The sequence below is a fragment of the Schistosoma mansoni genome, chromosome 2 (genome assembly GCF_000237925.1).
Source record: "Schistosoma mansoni strain Puerto Rico chromosome 2, complete genome".
NCBI lineage: Eukaryota > Metazoa > Platyhelminthes > Trematoda > Strigeidida > Schistosomatidae > Schistosoma > Schistosoma mansoni.
The window spans coordinates 15259913-15278307 of record NC_031496.1 but is presented as its reverse complement, the minus strand read 5'-3'; the positions used below and the strand labels follow the sequence as shown (position 1 = coordinate 15278307).

Genomic DNA, 18395 nt, shown 5'->3' with positions numbered 1-18395 from the left:
TGCTTTGAAAAGTGGCTTGCATTTTATTGTTTTAAATAAACTCTATAATTTGATTGATTGATTTTTAACTACATCATATTTGATCAGCCGTTACCTCATCACTCGATAAGTAAATGACATCAGGATCCTAAATATCAAAACGTCTTTTAGCAAAATATGAAGTGTTGTCAATGACCAATACTTTCTAACTCACTAATGTTTCTGAACAATGAAGAAAAATTATTGTATTCTACCACTCTAGCAAAGATAATTTTGCATACATTCTTCACTAAATTTATAGGCTGCATACATCTTTATCAGAATAGTTTTGTTGGGACAAAAACATTAGAATAGTGTAAATATTTTAAAACTGTAGGCTAATATAATAGGTATTTTAGAGGTTCATTTCGACAATAGTTTCATTTGGAAACGACAAAACATTATTGGATAACCTTGACGTTTTTTACACAATCCGGCCAGTGCAACCAACATGATTTCCTTACTGGAAAAGGACGATGGCTGGCTATGGTATTCAGGATGCACGTTTCGTCCCAGTTGTAACTAGTCACCTGGATGTACTTGGATATTCGAGTTTATATTCACTCCAGATCTCGAATACGGTGCCGTTACCTCACTAATGATGTCCTAAACATCAATGAGATGATTCGAAAAACTAATACATAGGTGATTTAAAATTCACCCCATTGCACATGTTAGTGATTATCTGGACTCAGTAGGAAAGTGGATAGTATGGTGGCTTTTAAAGCGAATGACTCTAGGTTCGAACTCTGGAGTGAATGTCAACTGTGAGATGCAGGTACATCTAGTTGACGAGTCAGCAATAGTCAAAAACTCATGTCCTTGACTCCACAGCTTAGAACAAACTATTTCTGCCCTAAAACGCTTGTGAAATATTCACATCATTGAGGCAATCCGAAAAGTATGTTCATATGCCAATAATAGAATGATTGATTACAACCCTAAATATCGGTGATAGGATTCAAACAACCAATATATACTAATTAATATGATGGTCATTTATATCAGTAACTTACTGACGTGAGCTTTCTGTAGATTGTGCAGTGTTTTATTAATTGATTTTTCCATCAAATGATCGGTATTTTAAATATGTAGTGTTCATCAGAGTACATTGTTTGTATTAATTCTTATGGACCAAACTTCACTGACCGAACCAAGTGTACTAGTTAATAAACTTATCTTCCAGCACTGTAATTCTTGAAAATCTAGTCTACAAAATTAAGTCAACTGGCTTCAAGAATGAATCAAAATCAGAAACCTGTGCATAGCGTATTCATAGTTGATCTGTTCAGTCTCCCACTCTAACTGTTATATCGTGTGAGTGCGTGCGTACGTGCCCAGTTGATATATATGACGTAATAAGACCGCCAGTTGTTATATCGATTAAGTGCGTGCGTGCCCTGCTTGATATGTGAACGTGCTGATTCCCACCAATGAGAGAAGAGCGAATTATCGATCGGAGCGATGATACGCAAAAAGCCGTATGAGCAGTCTTGAGTACTTGTGAGTCCTGCTTTCTGCCTAGCCCAGCTAGTTAAGTCCAGAACACTAATAACAGCCTCTGCAATATATATAACACTAACATGATCATATGCACTCAATTTAAGTTAAAAAAATTTCGATAAGCTGTTATTGATAGCAATTTATTTCTTTTCCATATTGTTCACATTCATGGAGTAGATAACTGATTTCAATCCTTTTTATCTATAAACTGTTCTCAACTAACCGGTTTACATTAGTCATTAGACTATACGTCAATCTATTCAAGATACTTGAGATTTTCATACACTTGCATAATAGTCGTCTACTCTACAAAAGATTGACATATATTGTAAATAATTATAAACTCAATCATGCTGCTTACTTAAAATCGAATAGTTGTGTAAACGTTTAGCATTATTATTGACAGTTATATGCTTTAAATCATGTTACTACTAAGTCAAACATCCTATGGCACGTCATTTCAGACGTTAATATATTATACATAAACTTGACCTTAAGATAATTACCCATCTTTGTTATGAATTTCCGAGATAAGGTCATGTCTTGAATGTTCAGAATCTACACGTTCTATAAACTTGTGAAAAATAAAAATGTATAACATTCTTTCGTTTTAGCTTAACCATTCGATATGGTACCAGTTGTAGTGTGTTATATTTGTAGAAAGTTCACACTACAGAGAAATATAAATTGAGAAATGGGATTATTGATCGTATACTTATTTTAGTTTGGTAATTCACAACAGAACACTCCCAAACACCTATCATGAAAAAAACACTAGGCCTCTAGTAGAGAATAATATTTTTCAGCTATTAATTTATGTATTTAGTGATCCACGTTTCTAACTTGATCTGATTCATGATAGCTTAACGATCATCTATTGTCATGAAGAACAACCACCTGATTTTCTACATGGTCAAACTCTACTTTTTCTTTGTTCATATGAGGCTTCTGTTTAGTGTCGACATAGAAACTATCATAATAAATTCTTTAGTTAGTCTTCAGAATAAGTCTATTATAATTTATATTGAGTAAATTGAAACCATAGATGTCAGTACAAATATAATTTAACTATTATCAAGAGTCACATTTTTGAATAAACCCAAGAAAAATAACCATATCTTTTTTACGATTTCTCTAGTCTGTGGCGTAAGACAATTCAAATGCCTGAATATTCTAGTAGAGATTTGCCAGTCATATTTCGTTAGGTCGATGAGATTCATGAACTACATCAATGGTTTTTCTCAGTGCATGGTTAAATTAAATATTAATCCGTTACAATATTTTTTTTAGTGAAGAACATCGTTCTGATTATCCCCTTCTATAACTTGATCACATCCCTCCTATACCGATATACATTTCAACTATAGTTTCAGTAAATTCTTCTGAATGTTTTGATAACTTTCAATAGATATCTAAGGGAAATTTAAGTTCATTGAAACAAAAAATTATTATTCAACTTCATATGACTTAATGGAAATACATTGAAATACATTGAAATATACAATTAACTAACATCAGTTCACGATATTTTGATAGTCCACATTAATTAGGATACTAGCTGTGTTGTTTTTATTTGTAGAAGTAATGCTTAATTAGTTTAGTGAAGTAAATTTTTACAAGAAATGTGACTAGAAATCTTATTCAAAAGTATGTAACTTCAACCGATAGTATACGACTGCTGTATCACGTAGGAGTATTCAGTTAGTATTTTAGTTATAACTGATACGTTTTCAGACACACCCACAGTCATGATTTTTGTTTTGTTTTTTTACATAATGGTCTGAACACTATTCTATGTTCATTTGATCTCTGCAAAATGAAGGAAGATAGCTTTAAAAAAAAACATGCTTTTTCTATAGTGTCTTGACAGCATTTTATTAACCAATCAGTGAAAGCCAAATAGGGTGTGTATCATGAATTGAAAATATAATCCAATGAACGATAAGAAAATCTTTTGTTTCCTGTCCTACTGATTGGTGAATCGATAAGCTCAAACCCAAATGGTCATATTCGTTAATGAGTGGGCGGAGTATCTGAAATAAGTTTAAGGGTATAAGGAGGTGTGGCATAATTCGTTTTAAGATTTACAACTTACGCTAGAAGATGGGAGTAGCTTCAGTAAGCACCGTTTTCAATTTCGATAATGATTATTGGACATTGTTATTGACTATATATATTCATTTATTTTTTTCACATTGACATTTAGTAATACACCTGTGATTAAAAATTTTTTTATAGTAAACTTATGTATATGGTTCGAAATAAGACTGACTAAAGATAATCTCTCTAAGATATTACATTCAAAATTCTTTATAAACAAATTTGTGTTTGATGCATAGACGAGTTAGGAAATGTAAACTATTGGATCTTAAACAAAACAGTGAAAGTTGCTTTACATTAAAGGACAGATTACTTCATCCTCTATACAAATGAGTATGAAATAAACCTAGGTCACTATTTATATAGTGATTTTCATAACAAAATGACAATATTCAACTATTGGTGGGGTTCTATAACCCGTTATCTTATTTTACAACTTATTACTCCGATTGATATTTAACTCATTGTCTAACACTGAGTGAATGAAATTTTTTTTGTGTTAACGAATGATCCCATGGAAAGATATCCTGGAATCAAATAGAAGAATGTGATTAAGCGAACTCATAATAAGAAGACGACGTTACATCATTAGAAAAACCCACTTATGTATAGATCATTGGATAGAACATAATAATTATGAAAAAAATCGTGATAATCTTATGGTTGATAATGATACTAGCTAGAAATATTTTCTATCGATTTTATATAAGAAAAACAACAAATCAACTTGTATTTTCAAGATGGTTTCCATCATATATTTAAATCAATGGAACCTTTTGATGATGTTATGTTCTCTGTGGTAGATAATTTGATTGTAAAGTTTTCATAATTGATCTGAACAACATCCTCTTCGATTGAACCAGTATTAGGAAACTGAGATGTAGCGAATTGCTGTTTCTTAAAGTTTTTCTTTGAAGTTTATCATAAATGGTGCATTAGTTAGTAATAAAATCACTATCAGTTCACCAAATGATCATTTTGGGTGTAAGCAAGAATTGTAGGATATTTATTCAGTAATTCAATAACATGAAGATTTAGTATACAGACACAATACAAATTTATAATTGATGTATCTTATATTCCTTTCAAAGTTACATAGCGTATGTATTTGGTTCCTTAATAAGAAATCAGTTGGACATTATACTATCATTCAGTATATTTTCATATTTTTTACATTATTCTATAGAATAACGGTATCACAGGGAAACTTGTCTTAACTGTACTTATAACATGTGTTGGATCATCATTTCTAATCGGATACAATCTTGGCGTTTTGAATCTACCAAGAAGGGTGAGTAGTATTCATTAACGATATATATATATATATATATATATATATATAATTATGTAATATGAGTATCCTGATTAGTAATTTCATACGTACCAGCAAGTAGAACGTTTTTTATTCAATTGTTGATAAGTTGCATAGTTAGTTTCACTTTTAGTAAAGTGAAGGGGATAGGTTGACCGTGCTATTAATACTGGGACTTTAATGGTCATGTAATTGAGTTACGTGATGGTGTAGTGTTGTATGATAGCATAAAGCCAATCGGGTAGGAGTTGGAATCTACTTTTCCTTAGTGTTATTTCGCAGAAACAAACATGCCACAACATACAGGAATACCTAAAGCTCTCTTACATCCACATTTAAAACACCGGAATTTTTGTGCACCGAAAATATAGAATACTACATAGTTCTCATACATATGATTACGTTCTCGCTTCGTTACAATTATAATGACTAATGCCTCTCCGGAATTTTTATGCTGGTAATTTCTATCAAACTTGGTCACAAATAATTAAATATACATGCATATAGTCAATACTGATTGATAAACACTTTAATGTTACACGATCGCTAACTGATTGAGTTTTGTGAATTGATATCAACAAACCACTAAATTAGATGACACTTCAAAACAACATAAGTTAACCTTGTTGGCAAATAAGTGTGACGTAATACGATAACATAGTTTACTCATATGTTGAGTTGTAAGTGAATGGTTATTTCTCAGAATAATATGTCTAGTATTTAGTTATGTTCATTCAGAAGTAAGATAGGATTGTGCCGCAAGCTTCAACTTGGAAGCTTTACATCATCAGTCAGTTATTCAATTAATCAGTTTGACTCAACGTACAATCTGGCACATGTGTATATTAGTTCAAGTTGCCATAACCTTATTAACGCAGAGAGATACATTTGCCAGGATAAATCCCGCAATACTAGCGATAGTAAAAGTATTAATGGTAATAAAAAAGAATAGATAAAGAAGTTATGGTTCATGAGGGATTCAGAAACTTGGAGAATTGTATGAGATCCACCTGCCCCAAGAGTATTATCAAGTACTTTAGCATCTCATGTTGATGCTATATTCCAATGAAAATTTAGTTTCTTATCTTGCCCTTTGTTGTGATAACTGTAGCTAATAGTAGTTGATTTTTAAGTTATACACATGAGACTACAATTTGTACCTAAATTAATAATATTATGGATAGTGAAACTAGACTGTAGGTAGATGACCCAGTCACTCATATTGTTTATTAGTTAAACCATATTTTATCACAGTTATTCTCTCGGTAACGTTTTCACATTTTAACAATACACCTTTTTCTAATAAGCTTTTTGCCTGACATGAATACTTAATATTTAATTTTTACCAAATAATTCATAGAATATTGAAATATATTTCAATGAGACAGTTGTTCCAAATACTCCAGAATTAGATTCAAGCTTCTTCTACACTCATGTCAGTACAATATTTGTAGTTGCCGCTGCAATAGGAGCATTCAGTTGTGGTTGGGTTGCTGATGGACTTGGTCGGTAAGTGAAAAAAAACACATCATTTCTAACTGATTTTCATTACGTTTTTTCAAAATAGTCATTTCTTGACTTCAGAATAACATTAGTTTTAGTGTTTCAAAACATTTAGGACCTTACATTATTACTTTTCTATCTACTGAATAACTAACTACTTGATGTAAATTGATTATCAACATGAATAGTGATAGATTATGTAAAAAACAATATAATTTACATGATTTCTATTTCCTTAAAACCTTTTTGATTAATGCTACTCCGAAACATAATAACTATATAACTAATCATGTATTTTGCATAGATAAGTATAATATAATTGCAAACTGTTTACTAGCATAAATCAGACTGTTTAACTATCCATGTATGACCGTTAAACACGTGAATTAAATGTCAATTAAACCATTCAATAGTTTAAAATGTTTTGCAATTAATTATGTTAACTGACCCTAGTGATATGTTTTTTTTAATCGATCTGTAAAGAGATGTTTAATGATGCCGTATTTCATTTCCTTATAAGCTCAAAAAATTGTTTCTCCGCTTCAATTTTTTATTATTTTTAATTTACTGATTCAACATATTATTATTATTAGCTTTATGCAATATTATTTTTTTGGTGCAATATAGAATTCTCAGCGCAAAGTATTTCAACAAGTTTCCGTTTCTTACTTCGTTGATTCTGACGATAAATATTGAGTAATCTCCAGTTAGAAGTTAGCAGTTCAGTCAATCGACATCTGAATAACGTACATTCTAGTCGGTGTATGTTGTAAGCAATCTCGATATCTCTGACTAGGCCTTTTGTAATCTTTATAGCGAAAGGTTGTACACTTTTTAGAAACGCATCTGAATAGGTTGTGAGATTAATAGCCATAATGATGTATTAAAACAAACAAAATTAGATAAGTTGTTGAAATATATAGATGACAGGAACAGATAGTCCAGATGTTTAAGCAGACTGCCAGATATATGATGAATGATGAATAAAAACAAATATCTTTTATCTTATTTAAGACAATAAGTTTATAAAATTATGAAATTTTGAATGTCTGACTCCTTAGACATTTATCAAAAATACTCTAAAAGTTTTCTTTTACATACATTATATTACGTAACATGATCTTACTTAAGCAGTTATTGAAAACCAGAAAACATAGATGGTAAATGTTATACCAACAAAATATTTTACTCACTGTAAACTCCTGTTACATTGATTTCATATCTACACTAATAATTACTTATTTGACAAAGCTGAATGGTCATATTGTTTAAAGAAAATTTCAACTATCTTCAATATATTCTATGATAGTAATTACAAGATTATGCTATTGTAGCGTATGTTACTTATGTCTATCAACATAATTATCATGCAACACCAATAGATGTCGAAAGCCTGGCAGCCAAAGATTCAGAAGATCGAACCGAAAAGAACAGGAATGTGAATTGGGAGAAATTGCAAAAGCAATAAAGAAAAAATAAAGTTTGAGACAATTGTTGGAGGATTTGCAAATGAAGTATTCAATGTATGATTTTCACATTTTATCGAAGAACTAAGTAATGTATTAAAAAATAAATTGGTTTTCCGCACCTGAGTTTTCGTTTACTACATTAGTAATATCCACCGGAGTACTAGGAGCATATATCCTGAATATGAAAGTAATTCTAATTCATCATTTAAGAATTCTTGATGAGTTTAACCATATCAGCATTATTGGATTATGTTGATTTGACATACTTGGGTTTTGTTGCTATCTACGCAGATATTGTGAAATATCCATTTATTTTATTCAATTTAAAAAACTTTTTTGTCACTCTCGCTACATGAGAACGACAGAGTATTGATCGATTTCAACTAATTTCTTTTATTGTTTTTTTTGTTGCTAATATTATAGACGGAATGGTTTAATACTCAATAATGTTATTGGCATTATCGGTGGTGTAATTGTTGGTCCTTGTGTTCTTGTCAAACAACCTGCGTTATTATATGTTGGTCGTTTTGTTATTGGTATTAATAGCGGCATTACAATTGGCATAGCTTCACTTTATTTAACTGAAGTGGCACCACGTGATCTACGTGGTGGTATTGGTGCTTGTCATCAGTTAGCTGTAACTGTTGGTATTGCTTTCTCGTATTTCATTACATTTACATTTCTGTTGAATACACTAAATCTATGGCCACTTGCTGTTGCTTTGGGTGCCGTTCCAGCAGCTATATCATTGGTTACTTTACCGTTTTGTCCTGAAAGTCCACGATTTTTATACATGAAAAAACATAAAGAAGCTGAGGCACGTAAAGCATTTTTGCAATTAAATGTTAAAGAAAATGTCGATACATTTATTGGTGAATTACGTGAGGAAATTGAAGTTGCAAAAAATCAACCAGTTTTTAAATTTACACAATTATTTACACAAAGAGATCTTCGAATGCCAGTGCTTATTGCTTGTTTAATACAAGTTTTACAACAATTATCTGGAATTAATGCGGTTAGTTATATTGTATTACTTCAATATGGTTTATTTAATCTGAGTTTTTTATGTTTATTGCTCTGATTTTATGTACAGTATAGTGCTTACAAATCTAGTCAGTAGCTTGATACCATAATGATATTTCAGTGATCATAACCCATTTTTATCTCACTTCAGTTATAACAAGGCTGATAACTACTATTCTGTTGTTCCCTCTGTATTGTTGTGGTGTATACTACTTATAATGACAGACGCAAGTAGTATGTAACACCAAGTGGAATACATGTCAAAAGAAGATCGAGAAGATTGAACTGAAGAAAATGGAAAGGAACTGAAAGTCGAAAGAACCATGAAGGATGTAGAGGATAGCTGATGGAAGATGTGCAGACAAAGTACATAATGCATGATTTCATAATTGAGGAAGACAATAAATTGGTCATCCCAACACAGTGTTGATAATTATTCACTCCTTGACACACTTATTGATATTATAAATCGTCTATTTCATCCCTTTTCTTATGAATATGAAGAGATTACAACTGTATTACAAAATTAAACCAAGGAAATAAGATTTTCGTGAAGAGCAGTTGTTTAACCCGTTTGGTTTTAGTAATTATATAGAAAATTACTCTGAATTGGTTACATGGATTCAAATATTAAAATACGCGTTGGAAATTAGCTAATACTACTTACTATATTATAGCTTACATTTATATGTAATCCTTAAATATTTTGTGATAATGGATAGTAGATGGCTGGTGCGGTGTTATCACTTATGTGAAGACCATAAAAGAATTATAACTTCATATGGTAATCATTATTTTTGCTTAGCAATTTACTATAACTGACTTTCGAGAAGAGGTATATGTATTGCAGATAAATCTACAAACTTGGAGTAGATGAGTGAATAACTCGTTAGTTAGAATCTCATAAATACTTATTCTTATTGCCAGGTATTGAAGTCATATTGAAAGTTCACTTAACATTCCCCCGAGACGCTTTAAACTTAGTTGTACATTCATATGGATTAATATTCTATCCTCAAAGTTTATATGGTCGGTAACTCTGTGCTGAATATCTGAATAAGTTGTTAACTAAAGGAGCTGTAATTTAATCAATCAAGACTCACTTTGAATCACTAAGTGTTATACAGTGTAAATTTCCTTTGATACATAAAAACAATCATATAACATTGCGACTAATAAGATTGGATATAGTGTACTCATAGGTTGAGTTAAATGTTTATGTTTTACCATAAGCTCTCATTCTAAAGATTATTCATCCAAACATTGGATATTATGTTTTTCCTGTAGATCATTATCTTTCTACATTTATTCCGATTGACAGATTAAATTATTAGCCTCCATATTGTTGAGTAAATTTAATTTTACCAGAATATATATATTTTTGTGTATTTTCTTCCTTTATTGTTTGTTGTACAGGTTATAACATACTCATCTCTTATGCTAGAATTAGCTGGTATTCCTGATGTGTACTTACAATATTGTGTCTTTGCTATTGGAGTTCTTAATGTTATCGTAACTGTTGTCTCTCTCCCACTAATCGAACGTGCTGGACGTCGTACATTATTATTATGGCCTACAGTATCATTAGCTTTATCCTTGTTATTACTTACGATATTTGTTAATTTGGCAGATTCCGGTCCGCAAAGTACGAAAAATGCTATGGGTATAATATCGATCATTTTGATATTAATTTATATATGCAGTTTTGCACTTGGCTTGGGTCCAGTTCCTGCATTAATTGTATCAGAAATATTTAGACAAGGTCCACGTGCTGCAGCTTATTCACTGAGTCAATCAATTCAATGGTTATCCAATCTAATTGTATTGTGTAGTTATCCTGTTATACAGGTAAGTGAATTATCTTTGTTATGATAAAGATAAATTTGATCAAGTACTCGTTATATATATATATATATATATATATATATATATAATCTACTACGCAAAATGTTGAGTGACCATAAATAGTAACCAAAGAACGGGTTTACTACGCAGCAGTTCGTTCCGTCCTACTTAGTGGCAGTGAAACATGGCCGATAAGAGTAGAAGATATTTGTAGGCTACTATTATTCGATCATGGGTGTCTTCGAATCATTGCTCGTATATCCTGGGATCACCGAGTAAGTAATGCAGTCATTAGGAAACGAGTACTAGGTAAGAGTGGCAAATCGGTTGATGAAGTAGTGAAACTTCATCAGTTGAGATGGCTGGGACACGTGTTACGTATGCCCAACCACCGACTGCCCCGACGTGCCATGTTTTATGGTGTAGAAGTAGGTTGGAAGAAAGCTAGGGTGGCCAGACCAAAACGTGGCACAAATCTATGAAGTCACTGACAATTGGACTTAGCCATGCTGGTAGGTGTAGACTACCTTGTTGGAATTCGCGAGATGATCGCAACCGATGGTTAGTGACCTTGAATGACATGGCTCAAAATCGTTTGCAATGGTGCAGGTGAAGCCACTCTTTGTTTTCTGCCGAATTCTAATCTTTTGAATTCTTCATGTCTCTATCTTTTTTCTATTTTCAATTTTTTTTTCACTGGATTATACTCCTTGAATAACATCTTCAAACCCTAATCTTTCGGATTACTGCTTATACTCTTGCTATTTTTACCACTATGGGATTTGAATCGACAACTGCATCTCTGTGCTAATGTGGTATGGCAACTCGAACTGATGTACGTACGTACAAAGTTCTACGTTGTGACTGACTGAAATAGAAATGTTGTCAATAAGGAAGTTGTACATCTTATCAAATTCATACTCACCGAGTATCAACTTAGGGATGCTCCAATTTTTATAAACTGACATTATCCTTACATGTACGCCAACCACCAATTTTAGTGACAATTTCATTAGTAATTTTCTAGAGACCAGTTTATTACAGTCTTTACAAATTTGTAGGGACAGTTGTCAGGTATAAATATTGGCAATTATTATTCTAATTTGTGCCTGAACAAATTATCTAGTATTTGAGTTGTTTTGATTTGCAAAAAAAATTGTTACCATAATACGGAATCTCGGAAAAAACTGGAGAGATTTAAAATGCTTCTCATTAAGGCAGTTAACATTCAGTGATATCCTGATAGATCTAAGCACACATCTCCAAGTTCTGTGTATTTGACCTCTTGGATGAACTAACCTTACAGTGAGATTACTATATTCATTTTTCAAAGATGTCATACAATAATAATGAATTTCTTCTCTATTCGCTGCTACAATTTATCGTATTTAAATTATTTTATATTTTTCATTTTGTTTTATCTGTTTAACAAATTCAGAAAAACATCGGTGGTTATTCATTTTTGCCCTTCCTTGTGGTCGTTGTGATTTGCTGGATCTTCTTTTTCCTGTTTATGCCAGAAACTAAAAATCGTACATTTGATGAAGTTGCACGTGATCTTGCATTTGGAAATATTGTTGTAGGCAAACGTACTACAGCTTTGGAAGATCGTAATCTTACTGTATTCACTAAACAAGGGAATAATGAAGGTCCAGCTTCTGAGTCATTACTTTATCCTCGAAGTGACAATGACAAAGGTATGTATGCATAAAGGAGTTTTTGGAATATGCTTACAGAACATAACTGGTTAAACTGAAAAAAAAATCATAGACACTTCATTGAGTTTATAGTCTAGGGAATTAGTGTATGCACCTTCCATTTTATATAAATATAACATATATATGTACGCTATAACATATGTGTATAATTTCACTTCATTATATAATGTATGAAACATGCATATAATTTTCATCTATCAGGTTATTTTCATTATTTTAAATCAATGTTGTCATGCAAACACAATGACGATCCTTTTTGTCTTATGTTGTTATGATTACTATGTGTTTATCAATATCTATATTTTGTGTGCTGTTCATTCTTTATCATTTAACTATTCATCTTTCATTACTTGTTTAATGTTAACGATGATGATGATGACGATGATTTTACACCATGAACGTATAGTTTTTAACTTGTGAAACATATAACTTTCTTTTGAGTTCCTTTGGCTTTGTTTTTGCTTAATTTGTCCAAATCAACTTTCTTTTTTTTAATAAAAGAGAAAAGAACTATTACGTATTATGAACAATAATTGTGCTCATTGTAATTCTACAAAGAGCAGAATTAATTATCAATGATGTTTTAAAAGACTGAACAATAAGTAATATCAAAAATAAAAAAAATTAACAAATAGAGAACATACACACACCCCCACAAATTTACTTACATTATGTAACCTAAGTTACTAAATGCTGTTCTGTTTCTTGTTACTTTTTTTTAATATTTTACCTGGTGACTTTACTTATTCAATAAGCTTTGAATGTAAACTTTGATCTCTAAAATGAAAAATTATTATTGTTATAACTAACATGATTATGATGACCAATTTTTTAAAATTATATTCATGAATTGAATTACTGTTCCTTTATCTCTTCACCGCACAAATTGCTGTATAATCCTTAAATTATTATTATTATTATTATTACTATCTGTATTATTATTATTACTATCATTATTGTCATCTAATTCATATTTTTCATAAGATCTTGTCAACTGGTTGCATCGAATAATTTCATATCCCCATTACTACTACTAATACTACTTTTGTTCATTGTCCTGAATTTTTCTTTCTTTATTTCAAATGCTTCGTTTCTTTCAATGAATTCCTGTGATGATGACGACATTGTTTATATAACACAGGAAAACACAAACAAACAGCCCGACAGTAATGAATAGTTTATTTGTATTTTTTAGAAAAAAAGATGCTTGTCAAATGCATACAAACTTATTTGGTTTAATATGTGTGCGGTTTTTGTTTTTTCAAATGATACGTGCTTCTGTAATCAATTTCAGATTCTTAAAGTAAAATTTATACATCATATGTGTATCATTTTTGTTATGTGTTAATTACTTGCAGTTTTCATGATGGGTGTCAGTTTACATATAATTCATCTATCTGTTTTGTAGTTGATAGTGCTTCAGTTCTGACCAGAACTTTGTGTGTTTATATGCTTTGAATTTCGTTTGGATGACTAATGACTTATTATTCGCATACCATACCATACTAGATATCTAAATATCGATCCTAACGTAAAATTGAATTTTCTAAGATTATTACCACTTTAGCAAACATTCCTCACTATGAAACGTATCCTATGAATTCTTTATGTTCGATCGTCTATGTTTCATGGTTGATAAATTGTTAAGTTGGTTAGCTCATAGATAAAATATATTGGTGATCAAAGTAAGTGTCAAGAATAGGAAACTTGTTTAGTATTTAAATAGAATTTCGAGCGTTTCCTTAACTTGCAGAAAAAAAGAATCACATTCTAGAGAGGACACGTCAGTATTATTCTATGACGTCAGCTTAACTGACTACATAGAGCAATAAAAAAAAATTTAAAAACCAACCCATCCTGAGTTTTGGGCTATTTCTGAAATTGTGTCTGACACCTATTAAGAGTTATTCAATGAACATGATCTTAACCCCACCATTGATTCCTTGTTCAAAAACGATAATATAGTAGAGAAAAAACGTCCAAATTTCATGAAATGCTGTTTGTTAATCAGATGACTATATGGGACAACAATATTTGTATTACTCCTAAAAAGTTCCATTGATGGCTGTCATAAGCTACCTGACAACAGTCCTACTATGCTTGTTGTAAGAACGGCCACTGGGTGTCCTTTCTGTACCAATTAACCCAACTTTTCTATAAAAGAAGACAATACATTTAAAATATATATTTGAACAGTCAGTGAACCTAAATCAAGTATTAGGCCCGTGATAACACAATCAGTTAAATAATAAATTGAATGACGATTTCAGATTTAATAACGAACATCACTACTAACACCTATCATCCATCATGGAGTAGCATAGGCTGCCCACCAGCATTCTCCATCCGACTCAGGCCTGGGTAATACTTTCCAGTTGCTATTCATACTTTTCATTCCTGCTTTCAATTCCCGAAACAGTCTGTTATTCAGCCTTTCTCTTCTCCGTTTCTCTTCGGTATTTCAAGTCAGGGCTTGTCTCGTGATACAGATTAGTGATTTCCTCAGTGCATGTCTTATCTACTTCCAACGTCCTTTCCTGATTTCCTCTTCAGATGGAAGCCGATTTGTTCTCTCCCACAGTAGGCTGTTGCTCATGGTATCCGGTCAACGGACATTAAGCATACTTCGTAGACAGTTGTTTGTAAACACTTGTACATGTTTGATGATGTTTATGGTAGTTATACAAGTTTCAGCTGCATAGAGTAGAACTATCTTGATGTCCGTATTGAAGATTGTGACTTTGATATTACTTGACTGTTTTGAGTTTCATATGTTCTTCAATTGTGGGAATGCCGTCCTTACTCTGCCAATCCTCGCCTTTACATCTGCATTGGATCCTCTTTATTCATCGATGATACTGTTCAGGTATGTGTAAGATTCCACCTCTTCCAGAGTTTCTCCAAGTGATATTGGGTTGGTGTTATCCTTGTTGTATTTGATGGTCTTGCTTTTTCCTTTGTGTATGTTGAGGCCCACTGATCCAAAGGCTGCTGCTACACTAGTTTTCTTCATCTGCATTCGTTCGTTTGTATGGTATAGAAGGGCCAAGGCGAAGTCCAAATCCTCTAATTGGTCTCGAGTTATCCATTGTATTCGGTGCCTTCCCTCACATGCCTAGGTCATCATAATTCAGTTCACCATCGGAAGAAAGAGGAAGGGGGAGAATAGGCGGCCTAGTTTGACTCCAGTTCTTACTGGAAATGCGCCTGTCAGTTGTCCTCCATGCACAACTTTGCACTGTAGTCCGTCGTATAAATTCCATATGATGTTGACGATCTTCTTGGTTATAGTATAGTTTTGAAGCAGGTTTCTTAATGTTCTCCTATCCACACTGACAAACGCTTTCTCATAATTAAGGAAGTTGATGCATAATGATAAGTTCCATTCAATCGATCGTTCAACAATGATCTGAAGTGTCGTGATTTGGTCTGTGCTTGATTGGTCCTTACGGAATTCAGTCTGTTGACCTCAAAGCTGAGAATCTACTGAATCTTTCATCCGGTTCAGCAACACTCTGTTGAAAACTTTTTCTTTTACTCATAGTAGTGTGATGCCTCTGTAGCTGAGTTTTCACATTTTCTCATATCTCCTTTGTTTGGTATCTTGATGAGATATCCTTCTTTGCAGTCTGTCGGTGGCACATGTTTTTCCTTCCAAATCTTCCTGAACAGAACGAGGAGCATGTTTGCAGTTACTTCTGTGTCTGAGGGTTTCAGCTAATATGTTTTCTAGTGTTGCTTTTACTTTCCCATTACTGATTTGTCTGATGATCATCCTGACTTCTTCAATCGTTGGTGGAATGACATCTGAAGGAAGGTCTGTAGGTGCTGCTTCGATGTCTGGTAGATTCAGTGGAGCTGGCCTATTAGAGAGTTCCTCGAAGTGTTCTACCCATCTTTTCCTCTGTTTTTGAATCTCAGTGATTGGCTTTCTTCCTTGTCCATCACTTTTCCCTCTGGTTTACTGTATTTCTTTACCAGTTTCTTCACCGTGTCATACAACTGTTTCATATTTCCTCCTCATGAAGTTTTTTCCGCTGTTGTTCTTCAGCTTCAGCTGCAGCTGTTATTGTTCTGCTTGTCGTCACTAATGATCCTCTTCACTTGCTTGTTTGTTTCTGTGTGTTCGGACTGTGCGTTGACATTCTCTGTTCTTGTTCGACTGTTATCGATTACTGTCTTCTTGTTCTTCCTTTCTCGAGTCTTGTACGGGGTTTTGATAGAGATCTATTACTTATGATGATACTTGTTGTGGCCCAGAACTTTCTGACAAGTTAAAGTTAGTGCTTCTTTGAACCCTTTTCAATTGTCCTCCGTATTAATTTCTTTTTCTATGAGTAGATCCTGTAAGGCTTGGAACCCGTTGTTGAGAGTTATCTTAAATTGGTTGAGTTTTTCAGTATGTCGAAGTAAGTCTGTATTGAACTCTTGTAATGCTGTTCCTCCAGTTCCCCAGTCTCATCCTGGCAACCACCAGGTGAGGATCTGGAGCTATGTCAGCTCCTGTCTTGGTTCTCACGTCTTCCATTGACCTTCTGAATTTCTTAGTGATGCGAATATGATCGATATGATTTACTGATGTGCGGTCCGGTGAGACCTATTTAGATATATGCCTTCGTTTTTAAGGGAAAATTGGGCCGCCTATAATAATTTTGTTGAAAGCATATAGATTTGCCAATATCTCATCATACTCGTCACTTTCTTCCAGTCCATTTCATCCCATGATATCTGTAGGATTTATTTTGTCCTACAGATATGCTATTAAACTGTAAACGCGATACTGGCGATCTCAGAGTCTATGTGAAAGCTATAGTCAGAACAAGGACAACTTGGCTTTAAATTTTATCTGTTTCTAAACATAAAAACAATTAGATTAGTACAATAATTAAAGAATTACAGTCATTAAGTGAAACGCACAAACATACCGACCAGTATTGCGTGTCTTAATAAAATGAATAAAATTTATGAGTCACACTAATATAATAGGATAATAATGTCTTTCAATTGGTAAGTCACATGCAACAGGGATAGTTTACAGACACATCAGACCAGATTGACGTGGTGGGAGCTTAAGCAACAATTTGATTGGTTAGTTATGGACATAACTAACAATATCTTCATGCCCAGTGTTGTCCATTCGGACTTTGTCGTTTAGATCTCCCATCAGGATTGTCAGGTTCTTTTCTGAGCACTTCGCTATTATCGATTGAAGCCTCTTGTGAAACTGATCTTTATCGTCATCATTGCTATCGTTCGTTGCCACATAATACTGGATAACGTTCAGTCTGATCCCCTCTTTTTTGTTTTAAAGGACGTTTTGATGATTCTGGGTCCATGAGATTCCCATCCTATAAGTGCTTAACGTACTTTATTGGACAGTACCAGTGCAACTCCCTGAGTGTGTGGAACAATTTCCTGTTCGCGGCCGGAGTACAGCAGCATCTCTCTCTCTATTCTTTTCTGTCTAACTTGGGTTTAATGGATTTCACTGATTCCGAGAATCGCCAAGTTGTATCTCTTCATTTCCGTTGATGTTTGACTGATCCTCTCGACCACCCACATTGTTTAAGCATCCCATGTACCTGTAATTATTGCTGCTCTGGTTGTTAGAAGGAGCATCTTCTTCATGACTCCCAAAGAATATCAGCTTTCACCATGAGGCATCATAATTCTTCCTTCAACTCGATGGACAGAGTTTAAATGATTTTAATTATTCATTCTGGTTAGCATTTTTTATCAAGGTTATTTTCTACGGGATGGGGTTGCCGACTCCATATTCTACCTTCCTCGTTTACCTAAGCTTGTGACCAGCACTGACTGTAGGAGAGCTACATGGGGAGTTGATAACGAACATTAGCGATAGCTGAAAACCAATTTTATAAATAAAATCACTTACCGATAAGT

At 33.0% G+C, this 18395-nt stretch overlaps 1 protein-coding gene across 1 annotated transcript; it reads left to right on the top strand.

Moving 5' to 3' along the window:
• Window positions 1-3610: 3610 nt before the first annotated feature.
• On the top strand, window positions 3611-13813 carry Smp_012440 (putative glucose transport protein). The gene is made up of 6 exons (XM_018795818.1): window positions 3611-3639; window positions 4808-4912; window positions 6294-6442; window positions 8329-8920; window positions 10345-10776; window positions 12212-13813. Exons 1-6 carry the CDS (start codon window positions 3625-3627, stop codon window positions 12482-12484), a joined length of 1566 nt encoding a protein of 521 aa, XP_018650093.1. The 5' UTR covers window positions 3611-3624; the 3' UTR covers window positions 12485-13813.
• The last annotated feature ends 4582 nt before the right edge of the window (window positions 13814-18395 follow it).

Bases quoted from the DNA above. Each gene is read 5' to 3' on its own strand.
- Smp_012440 (XM_018795818.1), top strand. The intron at 4,913-6,293 runs GTGAGTAGTATT...AATAATTCATAG, and splicing joins TTTTGAATCTACCAAGAAGG to AATATTGAAATATATTTCAA. The intron at 8,921-10,344 runs GTTAGTTATATT...TTTGTTGTACAG, and splicing joins AATTATCTGGAATTAATGCG to GTTATAACATACTCATCTCT.